Source organism: Fistularia commersonii, chromosome 33 (genome assembly GCF_037954325.1).
Source record: "Fistularia commersonii isolate RoL2024-O1a breed Wild chromosome 33, RoL_Fcom_v1.0, whole genome shotgun sequence".
Taxonomy (NCBI): domain Eukaryota; kingdom Metazoa; phylum Chordata; class Actinopteri; order Syngnathiformes; family Fistulariidae; genus Fistularia; species Fistularia commersonii.
Window position 1 is genome coordinate 6,102,450 of NC_141316.1, and position 23,502 is coordinate 6,125,951.

Here is a 23,502-nt window from a genome sequence, read left to right on the forward strand (position 1 = left end):
TATACATGCCTGTCACAGGGTCATCGTCATGCGCCAGGTGAGTGAGCACTGCAGTCCGGGGAACAAAACTTCCTTCAGATTTATAAAAAAATGTGTCCTATCGCTTATGGTTTTCTACATGAAAAATTAAATGAAACTATGCACATGTTATGATGTTATCATAATAATTATCATTTATTGTCCAATCAATGTTACAAATGAGCAGAAGACAGTTACAGACTATATCAATGTTTAATATAGTCAATTAATACTAGCATATTTGTTCACAATGTTTTTATGGTTGTGTTTTCAAGGGACAATTATACATACATGTACGTATATATGTGAAATATACATATAAATACAGTACTCTTGATAACACAACCATACAACATAACAAACTTAAAGTAGTGACATTATCTCAAATGATACGTTTTTTTTTTCTCTAAAAAAAAAAATCAAGCCGAGTCCCATTGTTGTAAATGTATATTTCTCAAGTCCTGATGAAATACAGTTCACTGAAATCCAAGCACAGCGTCTTTTGAGGTCTGAACAGGTTCATCTGGTTCTAATTCCCCCTTTGATTTTGTGTTTACAAATGACGAACACTGAGGTTCTATTGACAGAAGAAATAAAAAAAAACAAAAGAAAAAAAAAAAACACAAAACTCCAGCATCAGATAAAAATATGTTTCTGGCAGAAAATGGGGGTGGGCGCTCTGACGACATTTACACATCTAAACAATAAGGAGCAAATAAATTGAGTGTGCAGCAGTGACAGTTCAACATGCGGCGCACTCACCCGACGTACGCGCGACCCAGCAAACCAAACCCGACTGTACATGCGGATGGAGGTTTATAAAACAGACCTAAATGCGACACATTTTAAAAACAAGAGAAAAGATTCTCTGCTGTAAGATTACAAACAAACGTGATATTTACGCCACCGAAGAGCATCAGATCGGTTTAACAGAAATGTGAGCTGCTGGGTATAAAAAAAAAGCAAAAGGTCACTGAGTAGATGACATCACCCTCCCACTACAAAAAGTCAAAGCCCCAATTTTTTTTTTTTTTGTTTACTGTGACATTCAAAATGAAACCTTGAGAATAAATTAGACAACCTAACATACAAAAGAATAAAAAAAGACAAGTACAAAATAGCCTTCTGAAACAGCTGCGCTGAACATTGACCTTTTTGTCTATATCTGCTCTGCAGCACCTTCCGAAAAATAAAAATTCTCATAGCAAATACACACCCGAAGGGGAAAAAAAAAAGTACACAAATATCAAATCTTGACTCTATATGACATTTTAAATAAGCTATTTCTTGACCAAAATCTCAGAACATCTAATTAAGAAAAAATATGCACATAATAACACCCACCATCACATCCTCCAGTCTCTCTTTTGACATGTTTAGTTTTGCTGCTTGAACTCAAGGCACTGAGTGGTCCAAGTTCAGAGAGCCGCTGCTAAAACAACACTTGTTCAGTCCTCTTCCTCCCGTTAATATCTCTGTGATGATTATCGTCAGTATCTGTATCACGCTTAGCATACCCTTCTTTTTCCGGTAAACCAGATAACAGCGTACTGCAAGGATCTTAAAAGGTCCGAAACGATGCCAAATATTAGGTAGCGCGCCTGCACACTCACAAGCCTAGGTCGTTTTCTCTGCAGCCTGATTTTGAAGGTTTCGAATTTAACGTTAAAATGAGGAAAACCGCTAAGCTCATTATTTAATTTCGATTGTCTTCAAATCTCTCTGTTATTGCCTGTGTAAAGTGAAGTGTATGAGTGTGTCTCCTCATTTGCCACCAACAGCCATCACTCAGTGGGTGGGGAGGGCGTCTCAAACTGAAGACACATAGCCTCAAACAGGGATGGTGATGATGGGAAAATCCAGAAGCCTTCTTTTTAATGTTGATCGCAACACTTGGCTATACGCATGTCAGATAAACCAAAACAGTAGCTGGTTATTTCCAGGCGATGCATTTGATTATACGGCCCATTACATGTGACTCTTGCTCTGTGCTACATGTGCATTTTGGTTCATTTCCAATCAATCCCACACACGCCGCGTCACCAGCACACACCGCCTGTTTATTTCTGTTTCTGATTTTTAAAAAAAAGAAGAAAATGGCACTTTAGTTTACTAACTTTGGCCAGATATTTTTTCTTTTGGTACCTGACACTGCAGAGTAAATCGACTACTGTCATGTTAGCATCTTAATTGCAGGACGTATTGGATACTGTGATTTGTTTTGTTTTATGATTGATCCATAAACAACTGCAGTCTTCAACAACTTTGTAAAACTGCAGTCAGAACCATTTTGGGAGGTGCATTTTATCAAGTAGGCGCTATTACTATTTAATTTTCGATACAAATTATAAATAGGGTATATAATCTGAATTAAATACAGCCAATTTCTTTATATCAGCATCTAATATGGTCTGTGAACACGCATTAAGACTATAATAGTCAGGTGTAACTTATTGATCACAAACACAAAACAAAACATTAAAGAGAAATGAATAATAGATTGTCAAGCATAGTCAACTGGGTGCCGGTGCAGGTGAAGGTGTAATGCTGTCGGCTAAGTGTGCGATCTGGCTGCACATGCCCTCACAGTGTGCGGCCTGCTCAAAACAGGAAATTCTCCAGCTATATTTTGCTTTTCTGATGGTCTGAAGCTGATTTTAAAGACAGAGATGACATCTGTTACCCAGAGATCAACCAAGCATTGACCCCCTAAACTACTGGTGGTTACCAGACGTGCGTTCCCTGCTGGGAACACAAAAAAGTTGCTAAATCGGACAAATGGCTAGACTGGGATGATTTTAAAATGGAAAATACATATCTTTATCCAATTTAAGTCTCCCGGTGAGACGTTTTTCTCCGATGCAGGAAACAATACCGGGGCGGTGAATAATTCAAGGCTGCAGAACACGGACGCCATCTGATCCATGTGCGCCGTCTGCCTTCCGTGACATCGCAGTGATGCTCGGACATAAATTCTCCACCATGTCCCGGTGCAGCACCTTATTTTGAGCCAGTTTTAGTCTGGATCTTTGGTTGTAATTTACTAAGCTGCACTACCAACCTTGGCATTGAAACATTTGCACGCCATCGTGTGATCAATTTTACTGATAAAATCAGTATCATATTAGGATTTCTTTTTTTTTTTATATATATTGCTGTAACTACTTGTTTTTTTTATCCTGTCTTCACTACTGATATTTTGTCAGTGAACCAATGAAACTGCTACAAGTCTGTTTGTGACCATCCATTTGATGCAACACACACACACACACACACACACACACACACACACACACACACACACACACACACACACACACACACACACACACACACACACACACACACACACACACACACACACACACACACACACACACACACACACACCATGTACAGAACACCATTGCGCTTAACTATTTCTTGCGACCTCTACATCCTGGACCCATGAATCTGGAAAAGCTGTGAGGAGAGGAGATACGCAGTTAGAGTCTGTGAACGCTATTAGAATCTGATCCATCAAAAATTTCTGTCTTCTAATCTACGACTTTATTCTGCGATGATGATGGAAATGGTGACTGGGATGAGAGCAAAAATGGTGCCGCTGAGGTGCATAATGGCTGAAAACGACAACAAAAACATACACAGCCATATTTTTTACAGTGTGCGTGTCGCGTTGGTGTGTCTTTGATTTTGGTCATACGTGTCTCAATGTCCTTTTTCAGTGGCGTGTGTTCCCTATCTGCGTCTGCATTGAAAGTGTAGATAACGGTACTGACACACACTGGGAAGGACATCTATAACTACCGCTGCACTAAAAGGTCAGGGATATTCCATGTCACAGCACTGATGTAGCAACCGATCAATATTTGAAATACAGTAGTTGCGTCTGAAGGCGTGTTTACACACAAATACTCGCATATGTGGGTCAACACAGCAAAACAAACGTGGCAACATGATCTAGAAGTCCAATTAACAAAACAAAATTCAATAGCCGCGCTTGAACTTTTACCGATTTTAAATTTTTCTCTCTCGATGATGAGACCCCCCCGCCCCGATCATGGAAGCTGTTGTTTGGCAAATGCGGAATTTGATTTGGCTTTGGATTTGGGCCGCAGGCACACACACGCGCAGATACACAGACATACACACACCTCATGTCATAGCTTATCGCTTGTCTTGTTGCTGATAGTTTGTACATGCATACTTCCCGACTTCTAGCCAGTTGGCCTTTTTTTTTATCTGTGCTGTGTTTCCCGTCAAACAATTTAGTCCAGCCCGTCGGCCGCATCTTCTCGGCATCTTTTAATTTGCAGTTTTCTGAGTGAGCCAGAGGAGGAACTCGGGAGATCCGACTCAATGCAGTGCCATGAAACACCCTGAATCCTTTGACATCACACAGATACACACACTACAGTCTACTGGGTCCACCCACTGGCACATCTATGTCACTCTAGCGCAGGTCCTCACCCTTTCCCGCCTCTCTTTGGAACAAAGAAACATGAATCCCTTAATCTCTAAGCCACTCATTGGGCGTGGTATCTCTCCCACCCTCCTCCTCCTCCTCTTTCGCTGCTTCCTCCTCCTGCATCTCCGTCGGCTTCATTCAGCAAGACGGACGGGAGGGAGAACACAAAAGAAAAAAAATGGACAGAAAATGAACAAATGAACATGCCGATGAGTGTAGCCGAGAGGTAAACAGAGACTGATATATGGCTATATATCCGCGTGAGAGGAAAATGAAGGCGAGATGGTGAGACGGATAATTCAGGCGAGCGTGTGGACGATGGAGTGATGTATTTGTGAGTGACATTTTGAGGCGTGTGACATTTTGAGCTGTGGAAAGTCGGATCAAAGCACACTCGCATACATACGCTCCCTCTTGAGAGGACAAGCACTGCTCTCGTTTGCTGACACACACACACACACACACACACATACACACACAAACAAATGCACATGGGTGAGATGAGGAAGGGACCGACAGTGGGGCCATAAAGTTATCACCTCATTTGAATTTGCACGTGTGTGTGTGTGAGAGAGTTAAGGCTGGGCAATATATCCATACACGTCAAATATCCTATAATGTGTTGTGAAAAGTTTCGCTGCAAAACACATAAAATACAGTCTTGGCTTTATTTCCTGAAGCTGCAAGGAAATTATATCCGTATCGCCTTGGCGTTGGGATGCTGGCCCGTTACAGGAGATGCCCCGGAGATCCAGCTGTGTTTCCTTAAATGCCAATCAATAGCTGATGTGAACGATGGGTTTTATTTTTTTGCGGCATTTCACTCCAGTGGTAGAACATGGGATGTTGGAATGACACTTTTTGTTTAAGAGAAAAAAAAGCCATTATATTGTGGTTTATACAACATTTGCTATTAAGTTATGATATTGATTATGGCTGTGAAACATCCTGATTATTAAGTACATTAAAAGGAACTCTCACCTGCACCAGAATAAAATGTTTAACCACTGCCGCATCCAAGAATGGAATACCGGCTCGACTTCAGTGCTTTCAAATTTGGAGCTGATAATGTTTGAATAAGAGCGAACACATCGGCTGTGGGCACGTGTGATGGTGCAGGCGCATCTGGTTACGTCTTGAAATCAGATTGTCATCGTTGTCGTTAAAAAAAAAACAAAAAAACGTTTGATTTTGTGGTACACAAGGATGAGAGGAAATTTTAAAAATGTCAGCAAAGTACCTCAAGATCAGACATTTTATTGTTATTAAAAAAGCGGAACATCTCATGTTTGAGTGAGAATGTTAGTATTTTATTGTTTACAACTATGCCGATATTGAGATATATAGAGACAAAAGGGGCCTTTATATATTTGTTTTAATTTCATATGGCCCAGCCCTAGTGTGAAGTGTGTGAGACAGGACGAGAGAGAGAGAGTGATAGAATAGTACGGTGTTTCACCTTGGTTTTGTGGGTCTGCTCCGTGCCCAGTCCAGATCCTGGTGTGTGGAGCTCCTTGGAGACGACACACAAAAACTCCGCCTGGTCCTCTGTCCCGTAGCTGTACGACGAGCCGATGTTCACCATCTAGACGTGGAGAGAGACGCAGATGTGGGAAGCCGTGCCGTTGGAGGGAGGAGGGGAGCGGGCAGAGGCAGAGAGAGGAAGTGTTTGTCAGCAGGAATTGAAATCTTAGCAGAAAAAAAGAAAGACAGTAAGAGGCAAAGAAAGTCCCACACTAAAGCGAGGGAAGGCTCTTGTCATGCAAGTTTGGGGGTGTAGAGGCATTGGGGGGGTCAGGAGCAGACAGCCTGCCGTTGCACGTTTAGCAGTGGACTCAGTGAGAAGCATCTTTGACTTGTGAGAGCAGGAGAACAACTGCGGGTCAGCCTCGGCAGAAACTGTGTGCAAAGCAAAGCTGCGCTGCATGCACAGTGGGCAAAGCGCTGGATAGGGTGGACGGGCTGCAAGGGGGTTAAATGTCATTTCTATTTCAGGTGAGGTTTGTGAGTCTGCTTGTCTAAAATGCATCTGTCGAGTTCTGACTCATTTCTTTTAGTTGGTCTTTTGCATCACAGCAGAGCGTAAATCAGCTAAACTGCTTAACTGGACCTGGAACTCTATTAGGAAATAGGCGTTTAAAAAAAGTAATTTGTTTGTCATCTTACATTTAGACATAAAAAAAAAACGGGGATCATACTTGTTAAAAATCAGCAGGACTTTTGGAGCAAACATTGATAGCAGGGAGTAAATTCATGGGAGTCATTCAAGATTCAGTCTCAAGACTTTATATCGTGTTCCAACAATGAGCTGACCCTGACTTCAGTGTTATGTCAGTAAGATGTCATTATTTTGAAATAAATACTTTTTTTTTTTTAATTATTTAAAATCAATAGCAGGACCCACAATCAAGTAAATATAAGTTGTGATAAACACTGGTGCCCATTTGGGTGCCTGCTGCATATGTACTGTATGTGTAACAAACACTTTTAATCGGTAAAATACTAATGTTAGATCAAGTCATATGATTTTTAGTCAGATTTAGATTTATTTGTTTCACTATATGCCTGCAATTATTAGTGAAAATCCAAATATTGCAGTATTTTGACCTTGCAAAAGATTTCGGTGGTGGTGAAGTTTGTCACTGTGAGATTTGCCTGCTCACTTTAAAACCGCTTTAAAAAGCTAATAATGTAACAGAGGTGGGAACAAGATTTGAACTGACCCGAACTGAACTTGACCTTTTTTGGGTGTTGGCTAAGGTGTGAAGATGTTTGGATTTTGGTTGCCTATTCTCTGACGGCTGTGTGAAACCGGACAGGAGAGTCTTCGCATATCGGACTTACTGGGACTATCTATGAAATTAAGGTTTGACTAAAGGGTCGATGTGTTGCGAGTGGGCGAGCAGGAGGCAGGGCTCAGGTCGGGGGCCAAAGGGTTCAGGCCAAGGGTCACAATTCAAGGGTCAGCGGCAGCGTGAGTCCAACCCACAGTCCAGAGCAGTCCGGTGCGGGGCTTTCTGCAGGTGCGCACGCTGACCTGCTCAAACTTCCAGCCGTCCGACATCGTGGAGACCATCTGGGTAAGCTCCTCTTCCTGACACTGCAACACCCGGTACACGTGCTTAGGGGGCACCTGCTGGGGAAAGAACAAGAACGTTAGAAAGAATAAAATTTGACTGCGTGCGCGTCCGTGTTGGCGGTTTTGCATGGTTTCCTGCGAGATGCATCACCCCGGGCCAGTACAGTAACGTACAGTGGAACAAAGGGGAGGTGGGTGTAGATCAGAGAGGCTGGAGGTGTTATGTAAGCACGAGTGCAGTCACCCTGAGAGAGAAGCGCACAGAGGGAGACGCGTGGTGTAAAGCAATGCTCCCTTTACAGAAGCACAGAAGGGTGAAATCACTGCCAGGGACAAAGACGACTGCCGGGCACTGCAGCCCCGCTTTTATTTGTGCTTGCAAATACAAAGTACTACACCGGCTCATTCACAGTACAATCAGGCTGTATTGTTTCGTCAGTTGAAACTCTTTTAATTCGAGTATTTTTCCCTCACATTTTTGTGATACAGTATGCTCTTACTTCTATTGTAGCAGCAAAAGCTGGCTTCCCATGTTTCATGTCTGAGACATGAGCATTTTAGTTTACTATGTGATGTAATAGTTTGATTAATAGGCCTCTGACATTTAGTAATTACTATACATGTAGTAATTACTATGCATTACTATGCATGTTGCAATTTATATATAAATATAATATATATATTAGCTGAGCTATCCTATACAATTCTATTTTTGGTCTACAACAGTATTTGATTAAATTTCAAATATTATTCTTGTAAAAGGCCTCTTCTAGTGCTCTTCTATTAGCTTTATTAAGGAAATGGATACATTTATTGCGATTAACTGAGGCCTTCAAGATACAATTCTTGAGATGAAAAGCTAATGGGATACAGTTTCCCTTTGCATGCAAAATAAACTTAGCCTGGGTTTGGCCTTGCTGCGCTTAACATTTTAGTTCAAAGCTTTAATGCTTTTTGTTTGAAATCAATGTGCTATGTTATTGGTTACCTGGTGTGTGTGTACTGTTCCAGGCAGCAATATGAACAATAGAAGCACTCCATACCTGCGTGGACTTGGAATCCCTCTCCACGATCCTCTCTTTGATCAGCTTGATCAGCGGGGTGATGTTGTAAAACTCTGCCTCCTCCAGGACCCCTGGGGACAAGACAGACACACACACCTCAGCTGCCTTGTGTCTGCTTCAGCCCAGCAGCTCCACTTTAGGTATGTCAGATATAATATATTACAAATTACTGGGTTAACTCGAGTTTACAAACTCAAATGTTCAAATTGGCTTTTGGTTTGATGAAACAGAAATATATGTTTGTTTGTTTTTGTGCATTAAAACTGCAGATGTTTTGGTCTATTTGTTTGTAGCAATAATTTTTTTCAGTGATAAATGGATAAATGGAGGTGTGTTTCCTTCAAAAATACTTTTCACATTAATATAGATCTTTTATAGATCATTATATATTTTTTTCAGTAGTAAATGGATAAATGGAAGTGTTTCCTTCAAAAATACTTTTCACATTAATATAGATCTTTAAGCCAACGGTGGGCTTATTCACAATAACTTCTTTTCTAATTAATTTATTTATCATTTTCAAGCTCACTATTAATTTGATGTTACATACCGGTCCATTTATATCATGTTTTTCGACTAGCAAACCTTGTACACTAGTTATTAAGAATAAGAATAAGAACAACTTTATTTATCCCGAAGGAAATTGTTGTGCCACAGTTTCAAGTAAAACATAACAATAATAAATAACAGTAAGAAGGAGGGAGAATAAGAAATACAAATAAAACCATAAACTGTCAAAGTCAAGGCTATAAAGTGTTTTAAGGTCTTAAAAAGTACGAAGATTTATTGACATGTCTCTTAATGGATTTTTTTTTATTTATTATCAAATGCTTTCATTTATATTTCATCCAAGAAAACTGAATTGCCAAAAAGTGGCATTAATTTATTTTTTGTTTTAATTTGCAAAACCTGAAATAGATTAAATGATCAGATCATTTAAAGTTACAAAGTCTATTCATGCCATATTGTACTTCTTGTAACAGCCCCCCCTCCACACACACACACACACACACACACACACACACACACACACACACACACACACACACACACACACACACACACACACACACACACACAATCCCATGCATCCAGGACCCATGCCAGAGGAGTCATATTCATCTGAGACCTTCTTCAGCCAGCTCCTTGTTGTAGACAAGTTTGCCGTGTCGCAGGTAGTTGAGAATAGGACCAAAGTAGGTGGGGTCTCTGTCAATCACATAGGCCCCCGTCTCATCCTGTATCACAATGAGGCGAAGAGAAAACACACTCCATTAACGCCAGCCACTCATCTTCATCATCATCAGGATTACACATGTTGTTCTATAGTACCAGTTTGTGTTGTCAGCGATTCCAGGTGCCAGATGAGTGTCCAAAGATATAATCGAATATTATATCTTCTCCAAAAGGTTTCAGATACGCACTAGCAGCAAAAGTTAACTCGCTTATCGACAGAATTGAGAGAAAATGCAAACAGGCACAATCTTGTCAGTGAACGCTTTCAACCCAGCCCTGACCGAAATGGATGATGTGTAATACATGTGTCCAAAGAAGAACTATTCAGATCACATTCTACAGACTGATAAGTATCATGTTATTCATTACCCATAAAGATTATCCCACATAGAGGTTGTGGAGACACTACATGTCTTTTGGAGGAACCGAGAGCACTCAAGCAAATCAGCACTGACACGAGGAGAACATGCAAATTACATGCAGGAGGGAGCCGGTTGTGCTGGAATGGAGGCAGGGACTTCCAAGCTGCGAGGCAGGACTTCTAACCCCCACACTGTACAATAGAATATCTTAATAATGACAATAATTCTGTTATGAAAACATCATGCCAGTTACGTCGTTTACATTATGAACTGTTTGCAAGTTGGTGACATTCTTATTTCAAGCCCATGTACAAAATCGGGTAACTTTAATCACGCAAACTTTTTACTCCCTCCTCAAGCAAAACAATATCTTTTAGAAATCAAGAGACTATTTATACATCTGAAAGCTCTCTATCTGGAGAATTATATCCTATCTGGCTATTTTCATCACAAATATGCAGTTTTGGCCGAGCGCAGGGGATACACGGACGCAAAATACACTGCAGTAAAGAGTTTAATTTCAAAATAAAATCTCCTTAAATGTTCAATTCGTGCAGCCCATTATCTTGGTTTTAAAATATTTCTGTGTATCAAAGGTAGCCAAACCACAATGGCGAAATAGAAAAACAAGTTCAGTGATTCCTGACTTAATGTTTCCTGGTTCTTTAGATAATCATCTGATAAACCCGGTTTCTTCCTATCGCAAATGCGTTTTTTTTTCTTCAGAATTATATTTTCCCATGAGAACTTCCTCTCACATTGATGCCGTTCGGCAGCTGGACACAGATGCTCTAGAGCAGCCGCTGGTGACTATTATCGCAAAAAAGGGCAGCGTCAACCCTGCCTTAGAAGCAGCCGGGAGAGAAACCAGCCTGGATGTTATGTCACAAATGTCCCTCCAAAACACACGCACACGCACACACACGCTACCTCGTGATGGTGGTTTGCAGAAGAGCCCCCACTTAAGAGTTGAATTGGAGAAAGACACAATTCTGGAGAAATATATAAATGCATAGGCCTTTAGGAGGTTTGCACAGCGGGACACTGAAGGGGAGAGAGCGGGAATTGTTGGGAGAATGAAAGGATGTTAAGAACATGGTTTAGAGGGTTTCCTCCGCAGGGGAAAAAGTATACAGGGGTAGGAAGGAGGAGTGATTTATCATATGGAGACACAGACAGAACATTAGCCTGTATTTCTCTTCTTCAGTTCAGACAATACGCCCAATTCCACTAACTGGAAAAGACATGCTGCTACACATAAAACAGGATTTGACATTACTCATTTAAAAATACATTGTTTTTGAAGGGCTGTCTTGTTAAAGGTCACTTTTCAATCTTAACTAAAAATCCGTTTGCGAAAAGCAAGACTGCTTGAATCCTTCGAGACGTAATCAAGTAAAAGTTTGATTGATCGTTGCAAAAATATATAGATTTCAGCATATTACTCCCGAGACAATACTGTTGAATGTTTTTTGTTTTTATTTATTGTTTGAAAATACAATTGTTAGAAATAAAAAAAAAAGGCTGAGCTAAATCAGTACATATGAAACATCTCTATGTTCCATGGGTGTCATCAAGAGATGTTTTCAGCACTATAATAAGATCTATTTTGGATTTTGAGCTTCATTTGGTTATTTGGGAGACTTTAATTGACTTTTACGCGATATATATCCCCATTTGTTTATTTTCAACTGCAGCTAACCTCAATTCCAACTTAAATTCAACAGAGCCACTGCTGGATGTTTAACAGAACTAACTATCATGTTGGCATGCTAGTTATGTGCTGTTATCTGTTTAAAGAGAGAGAGATAAGTATTTATTGTCTGGGTGGAAGCAGTTTAGAAGAGGATGGGACATGAAAACCAAGAGGACTGTGTGAAAAATCTTATTTCTATGCACTTTGATTGTGTCTGTGCTGAAAACCACAGTAATAACAGTAAGACTGTAGTAGAGGCCAACTGCTGATTCTCACACACACACACACACACAGGACAGACTGACAACGTGACTTAACATGGCAGCCTGAGCATTGCAACACAGGGAAAAAGCTTCCTGAATGTGTCAGGAGGGTTCTCTCTCTTTCTTTCTCTGTCACACACACACACACACACACACACACACACATACACACATACACACACACACACTCCAGACTTTGGGGGATTAGAAAGCCTTAGATTACCCTCTGGAGACAGAATCTATCCTCTACCTTCTGAAAAGTTTTGGTACTAATGTAATTGTGACATCAAATCTCTGCCTCTGGTGATTCCCACTGCTTAAATGGAGACATCAAGTGTAAGCTATACCACTGATGTTTTTTATCATATTGACCTTTTAAAAAGTGTGCTTTAAATTGTGCACCATGTGGTCTAGACCGAATAAAGTTTGCTGATTTGACAAAGTAAAAGTGAGAACTTCTCAGATCTCATTGTGGGGGGCACAATGAAAAGGTATAGAAAAAGAAAATGTATTTAAATTTGCAATCAAGTCCCGTTGTGATTATTTGTGACACACCGGCTTTAAGACCAAAAAAAACCTCTCGTCAACAAGAAATACTCAGAACAGATGAAAAGCAAAAATGTAAAAATACTGTATTTACCCAACCCAACAATAACGTGAGCGTCAGAGTACAGCGTTAGTGTGTTTGCACGCTCCTCTGTTTGAGCTGGTGAGAAGACAGGGACACACGATGAGGGGTTAATGATTTACAAAACATTGCTTCAGTTCAAACAGGATGCAACTCAGCAGCATCACCCTCCTCCACCCCCGAGACCGTTCCACAGGCTATCTCTGAACAAAAGCCCCGTTCAGCCTGCAAAGCACACCTCCGTCGCCCCCCTGCCAAAAATCAGATAGCAAAACGTCTTGCTTCATTTTGTACCATCGTAAACGTATCCTCCTTTAAACTTGATTTATCATTAATAAGTCTGCAAGATGTGGACGTCTCAAGGGTAACCGAGTCAGACTTCCAAAGTCCTGGTTAAATCAATTTTTTTTTCTCTCTTCAGCCTCACTCACTCAAGATCAATCTGTTGACTTGGGGTTTTTTGGAGGTCAGCGCTGCTGAAAGGCCCTGAAGCCACAGTGTGCTTGGATCTCAGATGTCACAGATGGTCCGACTGGTCACCTCACTCTCCCAGTACGTGTTACTTTTTTGGTGTGGCTGCACCTTCGTGCTGATAAAGACATGCCCTTTCACGTGCCTGTCGGAACAAAACCTCTCTTTTGAATTTGACACGGTCTGGGGAGTTGGTCGACAAAAAGCTTGCAGTTTTATACTCGTTTAAATCTTCTGACTTTTATCCCTCAGGCAAGGTTGACCTCATTTATCACCAGAGCAAATTATCCGCCGTGCTCTAATCCTAAATCATTATTTCACTGCAGTGGTAGTAATAATGAGTTCAAAAACAAATTAATTTTTGCAGAAAAGTTGCGATTCTGGGCCCAAAATGTCTTTCACAGCCATTTCAGTGTTTTACACATAAAGTCTGTGATTGATGCAAACAGATGGAGGTTTCCAAAATACTGCGCTACTCCTTTAAATCAGAACTTCTTTTTTTTATTCCCATGATCCCTCAAAGCCTCATATAACCTCATACCACAGATAAGGTCATAAAGCGAGTCCGGACAAATGGTGGAATCCAAGCTGGCACCGAGAGAAGACAAAAAATCCCAGAGAAAAAAAATCCCAAATTGAAAAGGAACAAGGTTGGTCAACAAACAAAGTCTTGAACAGAGAAAAAGGAAGATTACAAAAAGCCAGAAGACATTAATAAATGTATGACAATCAGGAATATCTTGTCAGGAGTGAGTATGTCAGCCTCATTTTAAATGCATTCAGAAGACTGACACAAACATTTAAATACATCCGACACAGATTAGGACTAGAACTTATAAATCTGATAAAAGAACCATATCAGACTTTTTCAATTGCACACTTATTTCTAACTTTTTTTAAGATCACGGTATTTTTTTGGTTAACTTACAGGCTCTTTCAATGTGATGGTCCAATAGTGATTTTTTTTAACTTTGGGCATTCACTTACTATTTTGACAACAGTAAAGTTGATTAACTATTTTCGATTTTTTTTCTTCAAAACAATCCATACACTGTATTTGATTAATATCAGTGTATCACTCAGCTCTATTTACAAATCCTTTAACACTCAAACAATCCCAGTGGTATTTAGTAAGTACTTATATAATAATTACAATATGTTGCAATGAGATTACATGGTCAGCCACACTGTTACACCTGCTCAGGTAGCATCATTTAGGTGTCAAAGCTGAATAAGCTTCATAATGTAATTGGCTTGGACTAGCTGGATGTCAGCTCAGGTTGTAGCAGAGAGCCAGGGGTTTGGTTCAGCAAGGGGGCAGGGCAGCTCAAGTGCTGGTAATCTTATTAAAAACACACACACATGGCCAGACAGCTTGTGTGTGTGTGTGTGTGTGTGTGTGTGTGTGTGTGTGTGTGTTCTTGCAAGGGTTTAAAAACAGCACAGAACCCTGAGAAGAGGATCGTCAGTGCCAACAGACTAGAGGGGATTCCAGTGTGGATAATGTCAGGCTGAACATTCTCCTCTGTTTGTTTTGGTTCTACTGCCGGGCCCGAGACACCGGCTGCTCTCGCCCCGCTGGGTCAGACAGTGGGAGCGACCGCCACCCCCACCCCCCAGAGACAAAGCAATGCACACTTCACGCCTACCACTGGGATAGGATTTATTTCCAGTTTATAGTTTCCCTAAAATCACAAACAATTCAAGAAGTAATAGTACATCTTCAGGAAGCTGTAAACTGTCTTGTGACCCATCTAGTCAGGGGGTCACAGTTTGAACTTCAGTCACAGACACTTGTTTTTCCCCTAGAGAATAACGGCTTCTTCCAAGTAGCTGGAACTTTCCTGGCTAGCTCCATGACAGTCAGCTGATGATGCGGCCCAACCTCAACTGAAATGGTTCACCGCGTTGAATCAGAAACATATTCTCGACTGTGTAATTTAACCGATTTTTTTTAATATATGACGAGAATTGTGACGTTAAGACTGAAATCTGTATGTTTGTTACAGACTTCTGAACAGAATGCCATATACTGTAATTCACAGGAACGTAATTAGAAATAGCATGGCGAATTTGTTGTTGTGATCAATTGATTTGTCATGGTAATTTTTCATACGTTTTGTAGGTACATTGATTATGCACCAATTTCAATATCTCCGATTGTTAATTTTTACAAGTCATATAATTCTGCAAGCAGTAAGGGTACTCACTATTGGCGGGTTCAAGAGCAAGAGGGAGGGAAGGAGATGAGGCAGTGGGCAGCTTTGGTTTTCCACGTAAGTCACATGTCAGAAGATCCAGCATCTCGGCTGAAGCCCAGTCCTCTTTTAAGGATGAAGGCGGTGTGACGGAACCCGGGGAACCAAAACACGCAAAACAGCTCTTTCTAAATCTCTCCCCGGATTCTCTTTTGAGTTTGCGAAAGCGAGCGGCAGCCGATAAAAGGATCAAAACGCTTTAAGTGAGTCAAGAGTGAGTCAGCGGCTGAGATTGAGGATGACGATGGGAGAGTGGGTAGAAAGATGAAGCTATGTGTGTGAATCTGTGTATTTGCGAGACAGAGAGAGATCCTGTGTTTTGTGTGTTTGTGTGTGTACAGGCAGTGGAGAGGGAGCCACTGTCAGGTCATAGCTGAAGGTCACATGGGAATATACTTTCCACAGTGGCTGGCTGGTAGTGAACCAGATGCTGCAGGCCAACCACAACCTCCAAACTTAAATTTTTCTGTCACTACAGCTGCAAGGATATTTGATTACAGCTGCCCCAGGGCTTGTTAACATCAGACACATGCACCATAAACATGAGACTGATGAATGCATGCTGACATGAGAATGGACACAATATGTCTTATCAAGTTTAGAAATATGATGAAGAAAAACTAAGATATTCAGGATATATCATATCCTGATAAATCTCATGTCACCTCATCAGCTTTGGTATGGAAAACCTCAAGACAGTTTTTTTCTTAAACAAAAATACATTTATTCGGTGAGTGCCAGCTTGAGAGAGCTATTAAATAATCATCTGTGATCTGGCCTTCACGTATATAATTTAACTGCAGACTCTTCAAACAATACTTTGGTCCTTACAGTCCAATCTTTTTCTGCAGATTTTCGAGGTGACTTATTGTGAAATTACTTTTCACATGTATTTCAAAATTTCAAAATATTCAAAAGACTGACTGTATTTACAAAGGATAGTTAAAAACCAACCCCAATATGTCACATCAATGATCCTGTCTGGCTGTGGAGGACAAAAAATATATAATTTAAGAAAAATGCAATGCTATCAATGCCATCATTAGTTAGGCATCCCACTAAGGTAACACAAAATTCAAGAATAGCGTACTGTGTACTCATTTCAACACTTCCTGTGCTTTATTAAAACTGTAACCAACTAACTGCAGCTCGTTGCAATCCAGGGGGAAACACCCTTACAATAACAGCCTCTCCTTTACTGAGCCAGCACATTTTGAAGGACTAATTCGTACAAACTTATCCATCGCTGACTTTTTTTGACTCCCAAACATTGGTAGTGGTTTCTGGTACCTGAGGAGTATTGGTGCTCGAGCTCACCCATCATCATGTGTGTGTTAAACCTTTTGCATAGCACTGCTTTGCATTAAATCCACTGTATCACAGTAAGTATAAATATCGGTGGCGTAGCTACCTCACCCGCTCTAAGTGACTATACTCCCTCTCTATCCTTCTTTGTTGTAAGCCAGCAGTCCGTGTGCCATCTCATGACATCATGTGATCGTACCCTGTGCCGTGAATGAAGATTTCACCCGTACGGCTCCCTCCGTTCTTATGGTGACATTTGGAAGATGAGAGGTTTCCAGTGTCGGCCGAGGGTGAGCTCGAGCCCGGGAGGGAAGATCCATCCCCTGCCACGCACATGCATATCAAAGGCCACACCATAATAGATATCTGCATCATTGATGAGTCTTGCCAGTCGGTGCAATGTTCAGTCTACATGTGACTGGAGGACATAATACATCATCTCCCTCGCTCTCTATAAGATGCCAGCTGTACAGCTACTGACTGTGCAGCTCCCTGCAGAAGGGGAGGCACGTGTTCATCCATCTGACCCAGGCTACACTCACACCAGAATTGATGCTCCTGCTCACCAACCCACCCACCCACACACACACACACACACACACACACACACACACTAGAAAATTAGAGAGTGGGAAAGGTTCATGTTGCATATAAACCAGCTAGTCATTAAAGAATTTCCGGGCTAGGGAAAATCTGCAGGAATGGCTGTAGGAAACATATAGCTAGAGCTGCAGCGCCTTTGCTTCATGTCAAGACCTGCACCAGCAGCATGCCGGTGCCAAAGCACCTCTCCTACCAGAGCAGGGTTGAGGATCACTGATCAGGAATAGGAATTCTAGACTGAGACCATAAGCCAGTCGGACTCGGTGAGATCGCTCATTAAAAACAAAGCTGGTTGTTGTGCTTTTAAGGGGTGACTGATTGAATTCAACATCCATTTCCCACCCGCGGTGTTCTCATCGTCTTCCTGCTCCTCGACCAATCATGAGTGACCTTACTGCGCCAACGCGGAGCCTCGCGGGTGTTGTAAATGAGCAGTACCGCATTTCCCCCCGGTTATCAACCCAAAGTTGTCAGAAGTCACCCACCGTGTCCGAGTGTAGGTCCTGCTGCTGGCACAGCCGGTACAGAAACGAAGTTTGCTCTTTGAGGAGCGTCTGTCGCGTCGTGAGAAACACCGTGCCGCCGACGTTCAGCCGAACCCACTTTCCGTTACTCCCCCCGGCGGGGTTGATGACCGCGCCGTTACCGATGCCATGCGACGCCGCGACGCCGGGCTCGGCGACGCCGGAGGCGGCAGGCGTCGCGCTCTCTCCCGCCTCGCTGTCTTTGTTGTTGTTGTTATTGTTGTTGTTGTTGCTGTTGTGATGGCAGCCGTGGCGCGTCACCAGCGGCGCCGCGTCCGCCGCCTCCCGTTGCTCCTCCGCCGTCGTTGCCATTTGGAAAGAGCCGCTTGCCACCCAGTGCTCCCGAGCGAGGGCGTCCGACCGTATCTCGGATCGCTCGGTTGCCGATGGAACACGCCCCGCCCACATCCAACCCCAAGTGGGCGGGGCCTCCGGGGCGCATGCGCGATGCATTGTGGGTAATGCAGTTCTTTTGACCAGGTACGTAGATGTCAGTGGCGTGCACAGGTCTGGTGATGTCAATAGCAAATCTCATACCCCCAAGTGTGAGGCCTGATATATTGTAGCGAGCCACGAATGTTGGGGTTTTTGTTGATTCTCGATTGCTGTGTGATTTTGGGGTTGCTTGGAATTTTGTGGGTGTGGTTTAGGATGCAAGGAATTCTGTTTTGTTTTTTTTTTTACCTGGAATTGAGCGGGATCAGTTAGTTGTATTGCAGGCTTCTGTGGCGTGACTGTGGCCAACAACAGCTATTGCTTATTAAACGGACGTTTTACCGTTAACCAGGTGTTTTCCCTTATTAAAACGCTGAAATGTTGACAAATCTTAAATATACAAACACAGATTAATCATGTGTCTGTGGAGGTCCTCGTTCATCCACGTCACAGTGAATTCTTGTCGAAATCTTCTTGTCGAAAGCTGCGAGAAATTCTTTTTCAGTGCCTATTAAAGCCAGGTTGATCGGTCGCATCTGTGACATAGATTCAAGATCCAAAGTGTTTATTGTTATGTGCAAAGTCTGGAAACGTGTTTGCCTTGACAATTAAATTTCCTGTATTCTGCCATCCACAGTGAAGCCTTATAGGTTACTAAGTTGCTTAGTGCAGGCATTTCAGCACTGCAGAAAAGTTAGCTGTAGAGTGGAGAAGTTCATTCCTCAAATATATTTTCATTAATTTCAGTTTTGAAAATGACCTTTTGAAGCTTGCATCTAAAAATGTGACTGTGTGCAGTAATCTGTTTGAAACACACACACAGGCAGAAACATGCCATGTAAATATTTAAATACCGCCTAAAAATGTAGAACAATTTCTACAGCTATTCACTGACCTCAGTGGGCAAGAAAATTATTCTAGATGTGCAAAAAGCCGTTTTTAAAATATTAAAAATTTCAATCTCATTTCCTTCTCAGATTGAATGCCCCCATCCAATGGATGCCCGTGGCCAAAGCACCAAAACTGTAATTCTTTCATTAAAATTCCACTCAAGCAGATGAACATTTACTCCTTTGATAATCTATTTTCCAAAAGGGAAAAATAGAGCTTGTGGCAAAAGGTAAACAACCTTGAAATATATGAGCACACCAGAAGATATGGTCTTGTCTGCGTTGTCTCATAGATATTTCTTTAAGATAGGAAGCACTGAAAAGGTCTAAGTGGCTGCCTACAGACCTTGAATTTATTGTATTCAAACATAAATTCTTTCCATGGAAATGGCACACGATATCGTATTTACGGAATTTAATGATGGAGCAATAAAAATGCAGCCTCAGGGCGGCACTGGCCTGTGCCTCTCCAAGCCTGCCTTGGGGGGGCACGGAGCAGTGTCTCCCTGTGCCGGTCCCAAGCCCGGATAAATGCAGAGGGTTGCGTCAGGAAGGGCATCCGGCGTAAAACTTTTGCCAAAACCAAATATGCGAGACAACCAAAACTATACCATACCGGATCGGTCGCGGACCGGGTTAACAACGACCGCCATTGGTACTGATGACCTACAGGGTACTAATGGAAATTGGGCTACTGTGGGTCGAAGAACAAGAACAAGAAGAAGAGGAGGAGTGCGTGTTCGGAAGCAGAGAGAGAGGAGGAAGGGAAAGAGTCTGGGACTGAGAGTAGGGACTTTGAATGTTGGGACTATGACAGGAAAAGGTAGAGAGCTGGTCGACATGATGCAGAGAAGGAAGGTGGATATACTGTGTGTCCAGGAGACCAGGTGGAAAGGTAGTAAGGCTAGAAGCTTAGGAGCAGGCTTTAAGTTGTACTATTATGGTACTGACAAGAAGAGAAATGGAGTAGGAGTTATCTTGAAGGAGGAGTTTGTTAGGAACGTCCTAGAGGTGAAAAGAATGTCAGATAGACTTATGAGTCTGAAACTGGAAATCGAAGGTGTGATGCTCAATGTTGTTAGTGGCTATGCCCCGCAGGTGGGATGTGAATCTGAAGAGAAGGAGAAGTTCTGGAATGAGTTAGATGAAGTGATGCAGAATATTCCCAGAAATGAGAGAGTGGTCATTGGTGCAGACTTCAATGGACATGTTGGTGAAGGCAATAGAGGGGATGAAGAAGTGATGGGCAGATTTGGTATCCAGGATAGGAATGCAGAGGGACAGATGGTGGTAGATTTTGCAAAAAGGATGGAAATGGCTGTAGTGAACACCTTTTTCCAGAAAAAACAGGAACATAGGGTAACTTATAAGAGCGGAGGTAGGAGCACGCAGGTAGACTACATCTTGTATAGACGAGGTAACCTGAAAGAGATTAGTGACTGCAAAGTAGTTGTAGGTGAGAGTGTAGCCAGACAGCATAGGATGGTGGTTTGTAGGATGACTCTGGTGACAAGGAAGATGAAGAGGACAAAGGCAGAGCAGAGGACAAAATGGTGGAAGCTGAAAAGGGAGGAGTGTTGCATGGTTTTCAGGGAGGAGTTGAGAAAGGGTCTGGGTGGTCAGGGTGAGCTTCCAGATGATTGGACAACTACAGCTAGTGTTATCAGGGAGACAGGTAAAAGAGTACTTGGTGTGTCATCTGGAAGGAAAGTAGATAAGGAGACTTGGTGGTGGAATGAGGAAGTGCAGGAGTGTATACAGAGAAAGCGGTTAGCGAAGAAGAAGTGGGATACTGAGAGGACTGAAGAGAACAGACAGGAGTTCAGGGAGGTGCGGCGAAAGGTAAAGATAGAGGTAGCAAAGGCAAAACAAAGGGCTTATGATGACTTGTATGCTCGGTTGGATAGTAAGGAGGGTGAGAATGATCTATACAGGTTGGCGAAACAGAGAGATAAAGATGCAAAGGATGTACAACAGGTCCGGGTGATAAAGGACAGAGAGGGAAATGTATTGACAGATGCTAGAAGAGTGATGGGAAGATGGAAAGAGTACTTTGAAGAACTGATGAATGTGGAAAATGAAAGAGAGGCAAGGGTAGAAGAGGTGACTATTGTAGACCACAAAGTAGCAAAAATTAGTAAAAGTGAAGTGAGGAAGGCATTGAAGAGGATGAAGAGTGGAAAAGCAGTTGGTCCTGATGATATACCTGTGGAGGTGTGGAAGTGTCTAGGAGAGGCAGCGGTAGATTTTCTGACTAGATTATTCAACAGGATCTTAGAGAGTGAGAAGATGCCTGAAGAATGGAGACAAAGTGTGATGGTGCCTATTTTTAAGAATAAAGGGGATGTGCAGAATTGTGGCAACTACAGAGGGATAAAGTTGATGAGCCATACAATGAAGTTATGGGAAAGAGTAGTGGAAACTAGACTGAGAGCAGAAGTCAGCATTTGTGAACAGCAGTATGGCTTCATGCCTAGGAAGAGTACTACAGATGCAGTATTTGCGTTGAGAATGCTAATAGAAAAGTACAGAGAAGGCCAGAGGGAGTTGCACTGCGTTTTTGTAGACCTAGAAAAAGCATATGACAGGGTGCCAAGAGAGGAGCTCTGGTATTGTATGAGGAAGTCTGGAGTGGCAGAGAAGTATGTTGGACTGGTGCAGGACATGTATGCTAGCTGTGAGACACTGGTACGGTGTGCTGTAGGGGTAACAGAGAAGTTCAAGGTGGAGGTGGGACTCCATCAGGGATCAGCACTGAGCCCCTTCTTGTTCGCAATGGTGATGGATAGGCTGACAGATGAGGTTAGACAGGAATCCCCATGGACCATGATGTTTGCGGATGACATTGTGATCTGTAGTGAGAGCAGACAACAGGTAGAGGAAAATCTAGAGAGGTGGAGGTATGCTCTGGAAAGGAGAGGAATGAAAGTTAGTCGCAGCAAGACAGAATATATGTGTGTGAATGAGAGGAACTCGGGTGGAGCGGTGAGGCTACAGGGAATGGAGATCAAGAAGCTGGAGGATTTCAGGTACTTAGGGTCAACAGTCCAGAGCAACGGAGAGTGCGGAAAAGAGGTGAAGAGACGGGTCCAAGCAGGTTGGAATGGGTGGAGAAAAGTGTCAGGGGTACTATGTGATAGAAGACTATCGGCCAGAATAAAAGGAAAGGTGTACAAGACAGTGGTGAGACCAGCGATGATGTATGGACTAGAAACTGTTACAATGACCAAAAGACAGCAGGCAGAACTAGAGGTTGCAGAGATGAAGATGTTGAGGTTCTCTTTGGGAGTGACCAGGATGGATAGGATCAGGAATGAATCTATCAGAGGGACGGCACATGTTCGATGTTTTGGGGAGAAGGTCAGAGAAGCCAGACTGAGATGGTTCGGTCATGTACAGAGAAGAGATAGTGAATATATTGGTAGACGGATGCTGGAATTGGAGATGCCAGGCAAGAGGTCTCGAGGAAGACCAAAGAGAAGATTTATGGACGTAGTGAGAGAGGATATGAAAGTAGCTGGTGTGAGAGAGGAAGATACAGAGAATAGGGTTAGATGGAGAAAGTTGACTCGCTGTGGCGACCCCTAACGGGAAAAGCCGAAAGAAGAAGAAGAAGAATGATGGAGCAATAAAAAACAACAGTAAATGCGGTCTTATTTAAATTTTAAAGGGTCGGGAGGTAATCAAACTGTCAAACATCCCCAAAATGTTGTAAAGCTGAATATGAGAACCATGTGAACTGAGAGGTTAATGCAGTTGCCGAATCATGAAGATGATTTAATATATTTTTATGCAAAAGCTTATCTGTTGGAACAGTGGGTGAAAAAGTTCAGATCGTTTGTAAAAATATTTACACTCAGAGTGAGGGGTTCTTTCTGTGAGATGCTTGTGGTGAGAAAAAAATGTTTGAGTTTTCTCACACTCTATATACTCCAGAGAAGGAGTGTTTGTTTATAATGAATATTACTACTTTTGAAGATGTGTCTGTGTGTAACCATTAATGTCAGTGTGAATGCACGTCATTGAAACCGAAAAAAAAGTCTAAACAGTTTGGTGTTAGAAACTTGAGGACGCTTGAAATGGGCTTTAAGAAGGAATTCTGTTTGAGAGTTTGAGATTTCCTGTTGGGAGATGTGTTTTCCTGGTCGCTTTTCATTTTCAGGTAATATTTGTGTTCACTCTCTGACTCTGGCTATTAGAGC

The 23,502-nt window shown here is 42.2% G+C and overlaps 1 protein-coding gene across 8 annotated transcripts; it reads right to left on the reverse strand.

Annotated features, from left to right (window-relative positions):
* Window positions 1-155: 155 nt before the first annotated feature.
* Window positions 156-18,346, reverse strand: kctd17 (potassium channel tetramerization domain containing 17). 8 transcript variants are annotated; one of them, XR_015104307.1, is made up of 7 exons: window positions 17,937-18,346; window positions 9,759-9,867; window positions 8,609-8,700; window positions 7,476-7,622; window positions 5,946-6,071; window positions 3,369-3,480; window positions 156-3,274 (listed from the first exon to the last, which is right to left on the reverse strand). XR_015104307.1 is itself a non-coding variant. In XM_086140735.1 (7 exons), exons 1-6 carry the CDS (start codon window positions 18,285-18,287, stop codon window positions 4,529-4,531), a joined length of 864 nt encoding a protein of 287 aa, XP_085996861.1. In that variant the 5' UTR covers window positions 18,288-18,346; the 3' UTR covers window positions 156-3,480; window positions 4,489-4,528. The 8 variants fall into 8 exon arrangements, 7 of the variants coding, with proteins under 7 accessions (XP_085996861.1, XP_085996859.1, XP_085996860.1 ...); XM_086140735.1 differs by adding an exon at window positions 4,489-4,618 and having other exon boundaries at window positions 156-3,480; window positions 7,524-7,619; XM_086140733.1 differs by adding an exon at window positions 4,489-4,618 and having other exon boundaries at window positions 156-3,480; window positions 7,476-7,619.
* Between the last annotated feature and the right edge of the window lie 5,156 nt (window positions 18,347-23,502).

What these genes read in the sequence shown, in the direction of transcription:
- kctd17 (XM_086140731.1), bottom strand. Translation starts at nt 18,287, where the DNA reads ATGGCAACGACGGCGGAGGAGCAACGGGAGGCGGCGGACGCGGCGCCG. An exon ending in GGGATTCCAAGTCCACGCAG is followed by an intron (nt 7,623 to 8,608) that starts GTATGGAGTGCT and finishes TTCTTTCCCCAG; the next exon opens with CAGGTGCCCCCTAAGCACGT. An exon ending in GCACCGGACTGCTCTGGACT is followed by an intron (nt 6,072 to 7,475) that starts GTGGGTTGGACT and finishes CTCCACGTCTAG; the next exon opens with ATGGTGAACATCGGCTCGTC.